Source organism: Protopterus annectens, chromosome 1.part0 (genome assembly GCF_019279795.1).
Source record: "Protopterus annectens isolate FY-2018-M chromosome 1.part0, PAN1.0, whole genome shotgun sequence".
NCBI classification, from domain to species: domain Eukaryota; kingdom Metazoa; phylum Chordata; order Ceratodontiformes; family Protopteridae; genus Protopterus; species Protopterus annectens.
In genome coordinates this window covers 201561175-201578775 of record NC_056725.1, presented here as the reverse complement: position 1 = coordinate 201578775, position 17601 = coordinate 201561175, and the positions used below count along the sequence as shown (strand labels likewise).

The 17601-nt window shown below is 36.8% G+C and overlaps 1 protein-coding gene across 1 annotated transcript in view; it reads right to left on the bottom strand.

Moving 5' to 3' along the window:
• Nucleotides 1–17601, bottom strand: part of LOC122790056 (calpain small subunit 1-like) — a 317834-nt gene that overhangs the window by 169060 nt on the left and 131173 nt on the right. Inside the window, exon 3 of the mRNA XM_044057654.1 lies at nucleotides 10458–10491. Within this exon, the coding sequence (XP_043913589.1) occupies nucleotides 10458–10491 (34 nt within the window). The remainder of the gene's footprint in view (nucleotides 1–10457; nucleotides 10492–17601) is intronic.

Genomic DNA, 17601 nt, shown 5'->3' with positions numbered 1-17601 from the left:
TTTGGAAGAACACTAAAAGAAAAAAAGTAACTTTAAGTAAAAAATATTGTTCTTAACAATATTTGTATAAAACATTTCATGATATAAATTACATAGTCCATAATAAAGCATTTCCAGTGATTGCTGTATGTGATAAAGATGCTAAAGTAAATAAGTATTTTTTTCTTTTTTAGTTTTAAGAAATATAGACATTATAATGTAAAAAGAGAAGAAACACTCGACAAAGCATGTTTAAGTTAATATGCTGTAATCTTGGGCTGCTGGGGTGAGGAATTGGGTGTAACTGTGTACTCTGATTACAATATATGTATAGTTGAGATGTTTTCTCTTACTTCTGCATATGTGAATGTCTGGATTAATGTTCTTGCCTTGACTTAATCTCATAATAGGTTTCTTGTGTAAGCATGTGGGCTTTTTAAAAATAAGAGACCACTGAATGTGATGAAAATTTTTCTTTTAGAATATAAATGTCAGTGTGAATTGACAAGTCTGCAGCTGAGAACAGGTGCACATTCTGTTTTTATGTTTTCATGGAGACAAACTGGCAGACAATAAATCTTGACAGTACTAGGACTGTTTGCCAACAGAAACATAAAGTTAAAAGTGACTGGAGCAAACAACTTAGTAATAAATAAAGTTTTAAATTACTGGAAGTGAATAAGAGATAGTAGCTTTATAGTACCTAATGCATAAATGCACTTACTAGAACAGTGTATAAATATGTTTTACTTGAAGAAGTCACAGCAAGTTTTCTTAAGGCTAAAACTTAAGGTTAAAAAGCTGTTTTTCACATCTGTAAGGGGAATAAAGATAAGATAAGAACAGACAACAATTCATGTCAGGCTGTAAAATGCATCTTAGCATGGATAACTGTAATTTTAGGTTAGGTAATGCCAGTGGGTGCATCTGTTAATTTCTTACAATTATTCCTCTCAGGAGGATTAAACTTCATTGTTTGAAGTTGTGCATAATTTTATGTATTTGTTTTAACTTAGTAGCACTTTGAGGATTTGTTTGTTTGCTTTGTTTTTGAGGATTTTCTTTAAAACAAGAAGTCTTGTATGATGTGACATACACTGAAATGGAGATGACAAGAAACAACTGTTTAAAGGATCAACCAGCCAAATATTAGTGGGTACGTGCAAAACAAAAGCTGGAAATAGACATTAAAAAACGTCATATGCAATAGGTGAGAATAACAAATTCTTATCATAATGGCTACATTATCCAGTTTATTTTGGAAAGTGAATGGCTTCATGGGTATCGCAAAGAAGGTAACGGTATTGAATTATATTATGAAATGCAGAGTGCAGATAGAAATGACACAACAGACACATTTAGAAAGAAGTGAGCATGAGAATTTGATAAAGAAAGAACTTCATGATGGATATTCAGACAGAGGAAAAGGGGAGTACTTACAGTAAGTCCTAAAGGAGCTCAACAGTGAAAGAAGAAGAAAAAAATAATAATGGTAGATTTGTAGTAGTGAGGGCTACTGGAAAGGAAGGAGGAGGATTATGATTGCATGTATTTATATTCCACCTAAAACTGCTTTTATGGAATTTTAAGAACATTTGGGGAGAAATACTCAGCTTTCAGCTGGGAACAATATATATAGGTGGGGACTGGAACTCAATTTGCAACAGAATGGATGTATCAGGGGGCATAGAAGGAAAATATAACAAAAAAGAGGCAGATTTCTGAAGAAATGTATGAAAACATTTGGTATGGAAGACATAATTTCAGTAGTACCAACTCAGAGAGAATGTATATATTATATTCCAAGGTACCATAACTGGGCTAACTTAGATAGAAATTGTATTTAAAAGGAACATGTGCATTAATTTCAAAGCACTGACACAGGTCCAACAACTATTTCAGATCTCTCACCAAGAAGAGAACAGTAGCAGTTACAAGTTCAGGAATTACTGTAAGTCTATAAAGAACTTGCAATGTTTTCACTGTTAGTTCTTTACAAAATTACAAAGTCCTACAAAGACAAAATATATTTAGTTTACTGAGCTAAAGAAGCAAGCCAAAGCCATAACTTTTGGGAGATGCATGATTTAATAATGAGACAAAATAATCTGTGTTATAAAAGTAGCCCAGCAGGGGCCAAGCTTTTGAGTAAAGCAGACCTGACCCTATTAATAGCTGTGATATTATGCAAAGTGATTGAAATTACAAACATAAAATAAAATGTGAGTCAAATAAAAAAGTGAAAATTAAAAATGTTGGGAAAATACATTTTAACAGGTATGATGACAAGAAAGGAAGCTATGAAGTGACCGGGAAGTTCGGTGCCATTGAAATTCAAACCTTATGCATGACACATGGATATAAGCATGACAGGAAGAAGTGTCCTACTTTTAATCAGATTTGTAGATGCTGTGGTAGAAAGAATTACTTCGTAAAGATTTCTAAAAAGAAAGGCAAGGTCATATAAAACAATGTTCATGTTGCTGAATGGAAATATGAAATGAGCTAATTGCTGACAGTATTAAAGTGAAAAGCATTTATACAGTGAAATCCAAACATGCATCAGGGACAATGCAACAAAAGTGCAAATAACACTATTAGTAAGAAAATCATGAGAAATAAACAAGTGCTGAATTTAAGGTAGACAGATATGCAAAATGGCATTTACTGAAGATGCTTTTGATGCAATGACACTAAAAGGCAAAGAAATGAGGATTGTGTGTACATTGTTAACACATTCATGGCACCAAGCAATGCCATTTGGTCAAAAGTAAATGTCAATGCAAAAACTAAGAAGTACACGATCCTGTTTCAAGATGGAGAACTTAAAGAAGGGAATTAACATAAAACTGTTAGACATGTGATTTGTGAGAAGCTAGGAAAAGGAAAAGAAATTCATAGTATGAAAACGAGGTAAGAATGTGCTCCTATACAGTACTCAGGGACAGGTTTTATTGCTGATGCATCATGAATACTGCAAATACTCTACAGGCCCACATCAATCACATCCTTCACAACTATGAGGATTTATTTACAGAATTTTGCTGTTTGATATAAGAATGGTGAATATAAATAAATCCTGATATTATGTCAGTGATGCACGCTTTGAGGAAAGTGACAGTTGCTCTCTGAAGTTGAGCATAGGAGCAGAAGTGAATGGAAGCTAAGAATGAAACAGTTACAGCCAGTACAAGGGGTGAATAATATGGGTACTGTTGTGAATGAAAGCAAGATTTGCATTTGTATTAACAATTAAAAAGATGGCATTATCTGATGTTTACAACTGCAGAAGTGGTCTTAACACTGCCATATGCTAGGTTAATTTTGATACTAGATGCAAAGCATGGATTCTGAAAGACAAAGCTAGATGAAGAAAGCTCAAGCTGCATATATTTGTATACCATTATGAAGGTATGGATTCCTTAATACTTTCATACTGTTTCACTTACACCATAAGTATTATAAAAAGCAATTACATAGGTAACTGAAGGTGTGGAAGTTACTGTAAACACAACTGATGATACAGAAGTGATGGGACAGACAATAGAAGAGCATAACAACAGACTGAAACAGCTGCTAAATAGATTATGACAGTATAAGAAGCTGTAGTAATTGGTCATTTTGGACCATTTCTAGCTCTTTTGAAGTTCCCTGGTTAAAATCTGCCTCTGGCATTTTTTTGAAGCCATATTGCTCAGACACAGCTCCACGTGGTCCTGTTGAGTCTTCCTGGCTACAGAGAACTGAAAAAAGTGACTGCTTTCCTGATTAAGTATCCTGCTGTTTTTTATATTTGTTTTACCTTCTACTGCTTACCTAGAGCAAGCTTTAGCTGTTTTCATAGTTATTTACTGCATTTTTTATTATCTGCACTTGAAAGTACATTTTAGTCGAAATTAGTCTAATTCAAGTCGAAAAGTGTTTGTTTGCTGTTTAATTTAATTGTTTGGCTGCCCACTAAAGTGTGCTAGCCTGTACTACTGACTTATTGCCTTTTCTGCATTTAGCGTGGCGTTGCCACAAGAGCACCATCGGGCAGTGCCGGTTAAACAAGGTTAAACTATTTCTGGCTCCGTAAAGTCTGCTCTTCATTTCTTCCCTTAGAACTGCTCTACTTGTAATCTAAACAGTCTATTCTCTATCTGTAAAGCTCAGCACTTGTTCCTAAAGCATTTTTTAGTCGGGTAAAGCACTTCTATATTATACAAAGTACTTCACTAGCTTAAAACCCCCTTGAGTACCCACTTCCCTATAGGTCCTTTCTGACTCAGTTACACAGCAAACTTTTTCATTTCTTCTAGCATGTCAAAGGGTCAGTTGCTAGCGTCCTCTCCTGCTCAGCTGGTGAATCTGGGAATATTGAGGCAATGTTACAATTGCCTCATGTACACAGACAACCCTCTCCTCCTCCCACAAAACACAAATACATGCGAGAGATGCAACTATATAGCCAAAATGGAGGCTGAGCTCTCTCAACTCAGGACTGGCAAAACCAGACAGGAGGAGAAGGTAATCACACACACCATAAACCCAGTCTCACATAGGACTATCACAACTACAAATCAAACACATAAACACACAAAGACATACTCGGAGGCACTGATCAAAAATCTACCAAAACAGCAGAGGCCTCCAAAGCAGACACCCAAACAACTGCCACCTCATGACATAACACAAGCAATACATAGATCACAAAGTCAGTGTGCAAATCAGTCACAGCCCTTAAGGCCAAACACAATGCCAGACACACTTGTCATAGGTGACTCCATAGTCAGACACACTGACGTCCCACTCACCAGACTGAACAAGGAGAGGGTCACAGTAAGCTGCCTGTCGGGCGCTAGAATCCGCCACAAAACACAAGCACTCAGGTCACTCCACAGCAAGTACAAGTATGACTCAGTCATTGTCCATGCCGGTGTGAATGACCTGACCTCCCTGGACTACATGAAAAGAGACATAAAGGAGCTCTCAGATTATGTAGCCCAGGCTGGTATGACCCTGACCCTGAGCATTATCCTACCTTCACCAAGAATGATGCCACAATACAGAGACAAAATGATCAGTTTTAATAATTGGCTTAATTTCTGGTGTCATTCTAAGGGGATCAATGTCTGTCTGCCTGGAATGACATGCTTGACACTTGCACCTGTCACCCTGGGTTTCGGATATTGGCAAAGGCTCTTGCCACCCCATAGTGCCTTTTTAGACAAGGCTCAAATTCTAAACCCACCGCCCTAGAAAACAATAATGGAAAAACTAAGGGTAATGCTGCTCAATGCCAGAAGTCTAAATCTCAAGATGCACACCCTCGAAGCCCTCCTCAGTATGGAGAACATCGATGTCTGTGCTGTGACTGAAACCTGGTTCAAGGCTCCTGAGAGCACGGCACTATCAGGTTTTACCTCATATCCGGCCCCAAAACCTGAACGGAGGGTGTATCCATATTCATCAAGGATACCCACACCTCCAGGCTGGTGGCAACTCACGAAGCATCAGAGACAATTCAGGTGCAATTAACCATAGGCAAAACTGCTCTACAGTTTGTAGCATGTTACAGGCCACCCTCTCAAACTCAGGAACCCCACACAGCCTTCCTGAAGACACTGGAGAGTATAAATGTCTCTCCAAACACCATCATATTGGGTGACTTCAACTACCCAAACATAGACTGGGAACATTACTCAAGCCCCAATACCCTAGCCCAAAGGTTCCTGGAGTTCATAAACTCAAATGCTATGGAACAACTTGTCACCATTCCCACAAGAGGTGAAAATATACTAGACCTGATCATCACAAACATGGGGACAAAATGCTCCACACCGGAAGTATATCCCTCATTGGTGAGATCAGACCATAAACTAATCTCACTGGAGATCCACATCCGCCCCACCCCCAACAAAAAAGACCACAGTGAAGAACTTCTCAAAAGCCAACTTCACACTTCTTAAGACTGGTGTGGTATCCTTCAAGACCCCTGAGCCATTGGAAACCACAACCCACGCTGCTGAATCCCTTACAAATGCTTTCTATGAGCACCTCCAGGATTGCATGGATCGGATCAAGCAATCCCAAATAAAATCAAGACCCTTTCCACCAAAGGCAAGCGCTCGATCTGGTGGACCCCAGCCATAAACAAACTTTACAACAAGAGGAGAAAGCTACTACAAGATAGAGCAAAATCCCTAAAAGGGAAGACATCTCTGATCAATACTAGTAAAAAACTACGATCACTCATAAAATCATCCAAGGCCAACTTGGAGAGAAAAATCGCCAAGGACTCAAAAGGCAATCATAAGGCCTTCTTTAGCTATGTTAGAAATCTGGGTGAAAACTCCCAGATATGCTCAGAATTAGTCCAAAATGATACAAAAATCACTGAACCCACAGACATTGCAAACATACTGGCAGACAGGTTCAGTGTAAATTTCTCCTCCCCCCCCATAAGGAGAAATATCTATCCCAGCAGAGTGTAGCCTCCCAATCATCTCAAATGCCCAGGTGAGAGCTGCTCTCTCTAAAGCTAAAAACACAGCATCAATGGGACCAGATGGTGTCCCCGGCTATGTGCTACACGAACTCAATGAGGAACTAAACCCACACATAAGGCTGCTGTTTAATCTTAGCCTTACCACAGGATACGACTCAAAGAGTGGCGATGGCAACTGTGGTCCCACTCTGCTTCTAACAAGCCTGATCTGCAAAGCTATGGACAGGATCATAATGGAACTCATAAATAAAGACATAGGGGACCTACAGACATTGGATCCTACCCAATTCAGCTTTGTCAAGGGCAGATCATGCCTCTTGAACTTGGTCGACTTTTTTGAAACAGTCACCATGGCCATTGATGAGGTAAGGCAGTTCACACAGCCTACCTTGACCTTGCAAAAGCTTTCGACACAATACCCCACTCGCGTATCATAGAAAAGCTCACCAGCTTAAATGTAAACCCATATGTCACAAGATGGGTTGCAAACTGTCTCAAGGACAGAACCCACAGGGTTAGAGTTGCTTGTGCCATGTCAGACTCCAAGCGGTCGCGGTGTCCCACAGGGCTCAGTCCTGGGCCCTCTCTTGTTCGGCATCTACTTTTCAGAAGTGCAGGCAAACATAGGAGGATTGTGGCTGACAAAGTTTGCAGATGACTGCAAACTGGGCCATAGTTGAAAATCCATCAGACACAGATATCCTTCAGAGAGGTCTCATAGAAATGGATAACTGGTGCCAGAGCCATGGCCTTAAGCTAAACGCCAAAAATGTATAGTCATACCCTTTGGTAAAAACAAGGTAACCCCAAGTTACCACATAGGTGGCAATCCATTAAGCACAGAAGAGGTTATCAGGGACCTGGGGACCCAAGTTGACAGTAACCTTTCTTTTGACACTCACATTGCCAAAGTGGTTAGGAGGACCTTCTACATTGCCCACCTGATTATGAAGGGATTCACATCCAGATCAAGGGAGGTCATTGTTCCCCTGTACTCTTCACTTATCAGACCAATGATTGAGTACAATGCCCCATTCGGAATGTATCTTACCTGACACCTGCAGCAATTGGAAAGACCCCAAAAGTTCCTCACCAAAAGGATAAAGGGGCTCAAAAATATGCCATATGCTGCCCGACTGAAGAAACTCCAGCTCTATTCAGACCGTCTGCTCAGAGGTGACCTGTGCCTGACATACAAGGCCATGTCCAATCCAATTAATGGACATGCTCCACCTCAAAAAATCCAAATCCACCAGAGCCACAAGAGCAAGAGACTTAAACCTCAACACGGATATAAATAGGACGTGCTGGAGGGACAGATTCATCACCCAGAGACTCCCTATGCTATGGAACAGAATCCCAGTCCATGTGAGACAGAGCACCTCGCTGGCTCTGTTCAAGAGGAATCTTGACCAGTGGATGGAAGATCATAGGTTTACCCCAGGGATCATCTCTGTATCACTGCTGGACAGCAAACTAATGGGTATAGTATTCTTCAACCTAAGGGGTGGTGAAAGCCACACAACTCTGGCTAGGCCTATAAATGCCCTAGGGCAGATAGCCTAGTATGAACCTATGAACCTATAATTTCAAGTTTAAAAAGAGCAAATGGAAAACACAAATGACACGTGTGAAATATGTGTCTTATATTTTAATATCACAGGGATTAAAGCCTGACAAGAAAAATTCAGATTAATTGTGCAACTGCAAAAGTAAGCATCCCACAGTTTTTTAGGAATCATGTAGTAATGGAACATTTTTTTTATTTTGACTCCATTCATTTGTTAAATAGGTAAGTGATTTGTTCCACAAAGCCTTTTCAGCTGGATGCAGGACACAAGGATAACGGTACATAAAATATACATTGAATGCTCACAAAAGACATTTAGTATGTTTTTGGGATATGGGTAAAAACTACAGTACATTGAGAAAACTCATGCAGACAACATGCAAACTCTAGAAAGACAGTGAAAGGAAGACAGGACTGAACTCTGGAATTCTAAATTAAACATTTTAGTTACTAGACAACCTTTCTGTCCAAAGCACACAGAGTATTTTTCCATAATCAGAGATCAAACTCATAAAACTGCACAAATAATTCCATTTCTTAAGCACTAAGCTGAGAGTAACAAAGCAGTATCTTGTGAAGTTTGTATATAATATGTCTGTAATAACTATTCATCTAAAAAAGCTTTTAGAACAAGATGTAGTCTAGGAATAGAGTTATTAACATGAAAATATCTTTGAAATGTTCAAGAAACTACTTACTGAAGTATCATCATTAAAATACAATGGAGTGAATGAGACACTTACATTGCAAGTATATGCCAGTCAGAATGTATAGGAACTATGATCCAAAAAGATAATATATCAGCTGACTATGTGCCAAAAATTAGAGATGTATAAATGAGATATATTCATACACAAGAAGAATTTTTAACAGTAGCATATGGATGTGAGAAATCCCATAAATATGCCTGCGGTAAAGAAATTTATGCAGAAACAGACAACAAACCTCTGCAAAGCATATATAGGAAGTCTTTTGTACAAATCACCTCAGAGATCACAAAGGATGCTAATTATCTAGACAGTTTAGAAAACAAGGTTGAGATTACAATATGTCATGGTCTTCATCTTGCAACCCTGGGCTTGATTCCCTCGACTAAATCTTACACACCGTAGTCACAGCAAGTCACTTAATTAGGCAGTTCTCCAAATTACCCCTCAAAGTGATACTCATACATACCATGCTTACCTGGTTAACAGAATCAAAAATAAATAATAAACAATATTATAGAAGTGTTTTCTGGGGGCAAACCCCTTCACCCTGCTACTTATTATAATCCACCATGATGTTGCCATTACTAAGGGAAAAGGCAAATGTTCTTTTCTCAGCATAGAACAAATAAATATTTTCTTCCTTCTTTCTTGGGCAACTGCTAAAATTAAGGTTGCATTTCTGAAGCACTTAGATACTTAGATTAAATTTCTCTAAAATAAGCACTTATGTTTTGTCAACAAGGAATGACATACATTGGTTTAAGAAATGTTATTTTGTTCAGAATGGGTTTGACTGACTACAAATCAACAAACCCATATTAGTCATATTTACTATCCAAACTAATTTGAGATCATTGAATTTTGGGGATATGGAAGGAAGTTTCCCACATATCCTCAAGGGTGAGTGATCTTAGAGTTATATCTAGAAATTAGATTAAAAGTTGGGAATGCATTTGAATTTTAGGTGAAAGTTGACCTTTTCCACTGTTAACTTTACTTCTGCAAAGTTTTGTGGTACAGCCATAGCAGGTTGGATTACCAATATGATTTAAAAAAAATGGCTCCTTATTTTGCTATAAAGATCGATACTGTTACCTACAGTATTTTCAGTGTAATATATCCCAGTCTGAACTACATATTCCTTTCACTTTGCAATGATAGTGCCATAGTTCTTTTTTCCTTGTATTTCTCCAGAGCATAACCAGGAAAAGAGACACCCTTGGAAAATCCAGAGTAGTTTTTTTATTATGCCAAAGTAATAAATAATCAAACTCTGTAAGTACATGTTTCATAAAGGGTAGATAATTTTCATAGGCATTCCAGGTTCTGATATTCTGCCTGTAAGTGCCAATGTCTGACAAGTGTTGACCATAATATCAGATGGAATAAATGAGAGAATATGATTAGCACTTGCCAGCATAATATGATATATAAGCTGTTGAAGAAAGGCTAAGGGCAGCATCCTACCCAAATGAAAAACGTTCAAATGAAATGTGCAAACAAAAAACAGAATCATCTCCTGAGGGAAGGTCATCTTAGGTAAGACTTAGGCCTGGTCACTGCATGTTCTTGTTACATGGTAACATATCATTTATCATTAAATAATGGAATCCTTATAACAGTGTAATGATGCTGGAAAGTATTATGCAAAAGGCTGCTTCAGAAATGTATTTTTATTTAATTCACAGGCAAATATATTTTAACTCACCGGTGGTTGGGGAGTGTAAAAGCTTGAAATATTTCTGAAAAAAAAGAATGAATAACAATTAGATTAACATTTAGCCAGTAAAACTTTGCGATAATGTTGCCAGGAAAAATAATACCTTTCAGCTTAAAACATTCTCTGCTACTATAACAATAGTTTCAGTTAGAAATTTCAACATGCTAATAATAACTGATTCCATGATAAATACTGGTAGGCTTCAGCTTCCAGTCATCTTATCACCTCTCTGCTAAATACTATAGCCCAGATGTTTTACTGCCTAAGGGCAAGTGCCACTCAGTTAAACCAGATGTTTCGGTGTGGATGAATCTAGATGGTACAGTAAAATATGTCCCCATCTCTTGCTTCTCATGTCACCTTTCTAGTTTTCGATTTCACCCTTTCCCACCTTTTTGAAACTCTGATTATGCACTGTTTCAAGCAAAAGCATTTCTTCATGATGACATTTTAACCTGCCAGGCTGCCTTCCAGGGAAAACGCTTATCATTTCTTACCTGTTTTTCCTTTAAAAGGAAGGTCATTCTTTCTGATAATATGTTCAGTAAGACGAAAGACATTCTACTTTCACAGCTCATTTATGACAAAAATCTAAAAATTCTCATTTATGTCTTCCATTTCCTTCATCTCTTACAGACAAGTATAAGAAAAAAGAATGAACATGCCACCTCTTCCTCTCAAATATTTAGATACTGAAACACTCAATACAAACAGCAGTTTAGGTGGAAGCTTGGTAGCTCTTACAAGAACTGTTGAGCTGTTACAAACAGCAGTTTAAATTGAAGCTTGCTAAAACTGTTGAGCTGTTAGCAGCTGAAACACTCTTGATGCAAACAGCAGTTAGAGTGGAAGTTGCTGGCTCTTACAAGAACTGTTGGGCTGGTAAGAAACAGCTGAAGCACTCAACATAAACAGCAGTCTGTTGAAGCTTACCAGCTCTTACAACTCTTGAGCTGTTAAAAACAGCTAAAGCACTTTTGATACAAACAGCGATCTAAGTAGTAGCTTCCCAGTTCTAGACTCTTTATTATTTAAAACAAATAGCAAAACAAAATATAGGATAAGCGCTTTTGGTTATGCTTAACCTTCTTCAGATCCTGTTAGAAATAATAAAAACTTCCTTTTTAAATACAAAGCAGTTGCCACTCCCATTCCAAAGACATCATTCCTTAAAGTGAAAGCTTAGATTGTATTAACTTTTTATTTCTCAGGCCTCGCTCTTTTAATATAGTTTTTTGTGGTACTACCCCATTAAGTCCTTAGGGATGATCTGTTCTCAGATCCATAATCCACCTTGCTTCTTCAGCTTCCATTTTATTCACTAGGTCACTACCTCATATACTTTCTTTTATGTTTGATAAAGCCATAAATCTAAGAGTGGTTCTCAAGTCTAACGAAATGTTTGTAGAGAGAATTAGTTTCTACCTTGTTTCTTATATCACATATGTGGTGAAGAATACGTTCCTTGAATTTTCTGTTTGTTTTGCCTATATAATAAGCTGTGCAGATACTACAGGTTGCAACATATACTAGGTTCCTGATATTACAATTCATATATACAATTCCCTTGGAAAGTATATATCTTATTTGTTACAGGATGTATAAATGTATCATGTGTGTTAATCCAAGCACAATCTTTACAGAAACCACATTTGCGTGTACCTCTGTTAGGCCTTGTAGGAGCAGCCTGAGTGATATAATTTCACTTCTCTATTCCAGCTTTTTGGCATAAAAGCCTCTTTAGATTCTTTTTGTTCTTAAATGCAAAGCTGGGTTTTTCTCCTGCCAGTTCTTTAATTCTAATATCTGAAGTTAAAATCGACCAATATTTTCTAATAGTGCCACATACAGCTGCATTGTCTCTGCTATATGTGATTGTACACCTTACTTTATCTTCTTTGGAGCAGCTTTCTTTTTTCTTATATATTTTATATTTGTTTGAGCGGCCTTTAGTGGTGTGATTTGCTTTTTGTGCTTAATCTCGTACAGACAACAGATACAAGAAATCAGGATGACATTGCAACACATGAAACAGTGAACTTGACAACTCCTAACACTGAGTCTTCTATGCATGAAATGCTAAAATGAAAATGAATTTTGTGCAGTTTATTTGTGGCTATCATCCCCCTCCTACCAAAACCCAATCACATGATGTGTGTGTGTGTGTGTGTGTGTGTGTGTGTGTGTGTGTGTGTGTGTGTGTGTGTGTGTGTGTGTGTGTGCGTATATATATATATATATATAATATACATATATATATATATATATATAATATATATATATATATATATATATATATATATATATATATATATATAAATATATAAATATATACATATATAAATATATATATGTAATTATCATTCTCAGAAGACTGACATCACAATAGCTAAGTTCCAAGACATAACTTCGGAGCATGCAGATTAAAAAACGTGCGGGCGTGTATGTGTGCGCGTATATATATATATATTTTCTATATATATATATATATATATATATAAAAATATATAAATATATATGTATATATATTTATATATATATATATATATATATATATATATATATATATATATATATATATATATATATACATATATATATGTAATGATCGCTCTCAGAAGACTGACATCACAATAGCTATGTTCCAAGACATAACTTCGGAGCATGCAGATTAAAAAACAATGTTTTAACCCAACACACCTCGTGCTATCTATATATACCAATTACAAGACTGCACAATACCAGGGAAAGTGTAAATTCACCACCCTTGGTAATACAGCAATCTCTCACCATTATCAAACAGATTTTCTCTGCAGTAAAAGATACAGGCAGAAAAGCTGTTGACGAAACAAATGGTACATCTATATTATCAGGCCCATGTATATATATATATATATATATATATATATATATATATATATATATATATATATATATATGGGTCTACCTGATAACACCGACATGTGAAAACACTGACACAAAACCGAAAGTTCAAAAACAGGAAACTTCACATGCCCAGCAAACTACAGTCCTGACAATCAACAAACAAAACAAATCCCCTGTCCAAAAAGCACACACACAACACAAGCACACCAAAAACCTTACAAACCTACACTAAACCTTACATACACAACTATCTATGGACTAACCTTAACCCAAACCCGAACGCTAAGGTCCGCCACTATCGCACACTCACCTAACCCGCGCCCTAACCCTAACTCACTTAATCCGCCTCTAACCCTAACCCCACACTTACCTTAACATGTCGGTGTTATCAGCATCAGGATTTTCAACTGTCGATCATCTCCATTGTCGATCTTCCGGTGTCGGTGTTCTCATCGTTGGCGTTTTGCAGTTTCGGCATTATCAGGTAGACCTATATATATATATATATATATATATATATATATATATATATATATATATATAGTAAGTAATGTCTTTCGGCTTTTCCTAGTCAAGGGTCGCCACAATGGAACTCTGGTCTGCTAATGATTGGCAGTAGATTTTTACGGTGCCGAGTTGCCAGCCTGATGCCCAGCCTTCAAAGAAGGCACACCCATTCACGTACGCACCTACCTACATGTCTTTAAACGTCACTCAACCGCATGGAGGACATGCAGACTCCACACAGAAGGTGCTCCAGATGAGAATCGAACGAGAGAACCTCTTACTGTGAGGAGACAATGCTAACCGATGCACTACCATGGCCCTGTATATATATATATATATATATATATATGTATATATATATATATATATATATATATATATATATATATATATATATATATATATATCTAATCTATATATATAGATATATATATATATATATATATATATATATATATATATCTACACACACACACACACACACACACACACACACACACACACACACACACATATATATAGACAGATCTACTGAAATTAGTCTGAACTTCAGTAGATCAATACGAAGAACACTGACTAAAAAAGGTCAAGAAAAAAAATGACTGACCCTAATGCACATATTCCAAGGCAAGGCACAACCTTGGATCATGCAAAAGAAATCTGCTGTGACCCCCACACCCCCTGCTAATTATATATAAATATAACTTCAAGAACTCACAATCCCCAGGGAAGGGATATATTATCCGACTCTGGGGACTGTCTCAGTATTGCACACCTGACATCCCACCAAAGTGTATCAACATTTGGGAGTTTCACTTATTTTATATATACATATATATATATATATATATATATATATATATATATATGTGTGTGTGTGTGTGTGTGTTTGAAGTTGCAGCAAGAAAGGATGTTTTTAAATTTAGAATTCACATCCCAGATATAATTTATATAATGCAAAGATTCTTAGTGTCAAGGGATTTGTGACTAACATATCAAAAGGATCTGCTCCAGGGTTCTACAGAGTCATACTTTGTGCCCTGCACAATTCTTTTTTTCATATTACAAATACTTCTGTTGCCCTCCTAAGAACCATCACAGGTCTGTTTCATGCTCACTCCATTCACATGACAGCACACAAAGAATTAAAAAAAGAAATGTTGTTGTGTGCCGTACTGGTCTTCTGAGCTGAAGAATTCTTAATATGGAGTTCCTTGGTGTAGATGGATAAAGCCCTTTCTATTCCACAGGAGACCTGAGTAGTAGCTCAGGTACCTATAGAGTGATGGTGAGTGAGTCAGCAGTCCTAAGGGCAGTGTGGTGGTTGTAGCTTACCACAAGAGTGATACATATCAGGACCTCTAGGTATTACCCCAGGGAGTTAGAGTTGCTTTAGCACCACTAAAGCCATGGTTAAGAATCCAACTTATGCAGCATACTTCCTCTTGGGGGGCAGCAACAGCAGGCTTGGAGGAGCTGCCATGCCACAGAGTGGTGCTAATAAATGAAAGAGAGTGGGCAGCCTCACAAGACAAGCAATCCAATCCAAAAAGGAGCATAAGGTCTTATCAACCCCCTGTACCATTTAACTCTTGTGTGTTAACCTAAATGCTACCCCTCTCCCTGTCCCTGATGTCAACCCTGCATCTCACCTTCAGAAAAAATGTTCCCTTATAATACCACTATGTAGGACTGTCACACACATTACATATACATGAACACATGAACACATGCAAAAAAAAACAACCTATCCCTTTACCTAGACTTTACACTAACCCTAACCCACAAACACACACATGCACCCACCCACACCTGATGCTGCCAGTTACAATCACCAGAGTATTTGAAGCATTTCCACGTATCAAATGAACCCTCAGAAAAACTATTTTGGTAAAATGAGCACTCAGTAAAATGGGTGTTAAGTAAAAAATGCAGAAATTCAATGTGTCTGCAAAAAGAAGCTTTATGAAGGTTCAGCAGAGTGAAAAAAAAATTGTTTACCAGGATGGTCCAACTGGGACAGTGCCCATTTTCAGCAGAGGCCCGGGGAGAAAAGCTCCAGCTTAAGCTTACATACAAAGTCATCACATCAAGTAATAGAAATTATAGACAAAAAATGAGTGTTAACACATTTACAGGATAAAAATTTAAAAACAAAAATATATACATATTTTTAGTCCGTTTCTCATAAAATTGTAGTTTTTTGGCAAATCACTGAGGACTGAAGCCAGAAAATAATTGCAGCCATTTGATTTTCAGACTTAATATCTTTCAGAAAATTCATGCTAATACATAACCTGTTGCTCTAACACCTTTCTAAGTTTGTAAAAGCAATATTTAAAAAGTGTCCCAATTTATGGGGCCTTTGTCCCCCCATTATTTGTGGCTTTGTCCAGATTTGTTGCTTGAGAGGTTGAGAGGTATGGTCCCACTCTGGGAAGTATTTACATAGTTATTAGGCAGCTTAGCACTATGGTTTAGAAGGACAAGTGCAGGATCATATTTTACTCTGTTGTATTGATTTTAATCTGCTCTAAAGCATAAAGAGTATTTCAGGATACCCACAAGGGGACTTGAGGGGGTTCATTGTGTGTGTTTTATTTGTATATGTATTTTTTTACATTTTTATTTGCATAGTACAATTTCATTAGTTGACTTAGAAAGGATATATTATTAATTAAATTATGTGGAGTTTTAAAACCGATTTATGTTTTAATATTCATTACCCATAAAACATGCTGTTTTGAACTCTTTCCTATAGATATGAGCTGATACGATATCTTGTGATATTTTATTTCAAATTCTTCAAGTGTATTATAGTGTTTATTTCCTAAGCAGTAAATATAGCAAAGTGAAGAAATGAAAACATCATAACATTCTTAACCTTTGTAAACATATTGCAAATAATGCGGAATTATGCAAAAGTAAACACTCTTAAAGCAACTGAATGCTGACAATCTACTGCAAAAGCAAGCAAAGGGCATGCAGAGATGTCCAAAAGGTCCAATGCTATAATATCCACTAAAAGCACCCGTAATGATGACATACAATAAACAACTCAAAACCTCCCAAATTCCAACCAATGAAAAATCATTTAATACCTTCAACCTAAGCAAAGCTGAAACTAGGACAAAGGTTAGGGTTTCAAAAACTGTATAAATGATTTCCCAAAGTTCTCAAGTCAGAATAATCCAAAACTCAAAAGATAACTCTTTTAATTGGACAAATCTTTGTGGGCAAAACGAAGGCCAGATTCCGTATTCCCAAACATAAGCATGATAAGCTTAATGTCGATCAGCAGCCAATGCAGCAGAACAGTTAACAAATGCCAGAAAATCAATGAAGGTCTGCCAAAATTAGCAAAACAAGGACCACACTCAGTGCACTCCATTACTGATACCAATGATATAACATAAAACACAAGCACATTGAGCAGTTCAAAACATCTGCCTGGCTTAGCATTAATACACAATTATAACAAAAATGGTTTCAGGTATTCAAATTTCAGAATTCAGATAAATAAATAATATAGGTAAACATGACATCTAAAAGTTTGTCCATTTATCCATTGACAGTCAAATTCTCTGCCGTCTTTGGCCATCATAAATACTAATATTATATTATATTATATTATATTATATTATATTATATTATATTATATTATTTCATAGTTTACTTTTTTGCACACGCTAATAAAACGGTGTTTAATGTCGTTAAATTAAAATTTTCTCTAGCCTGG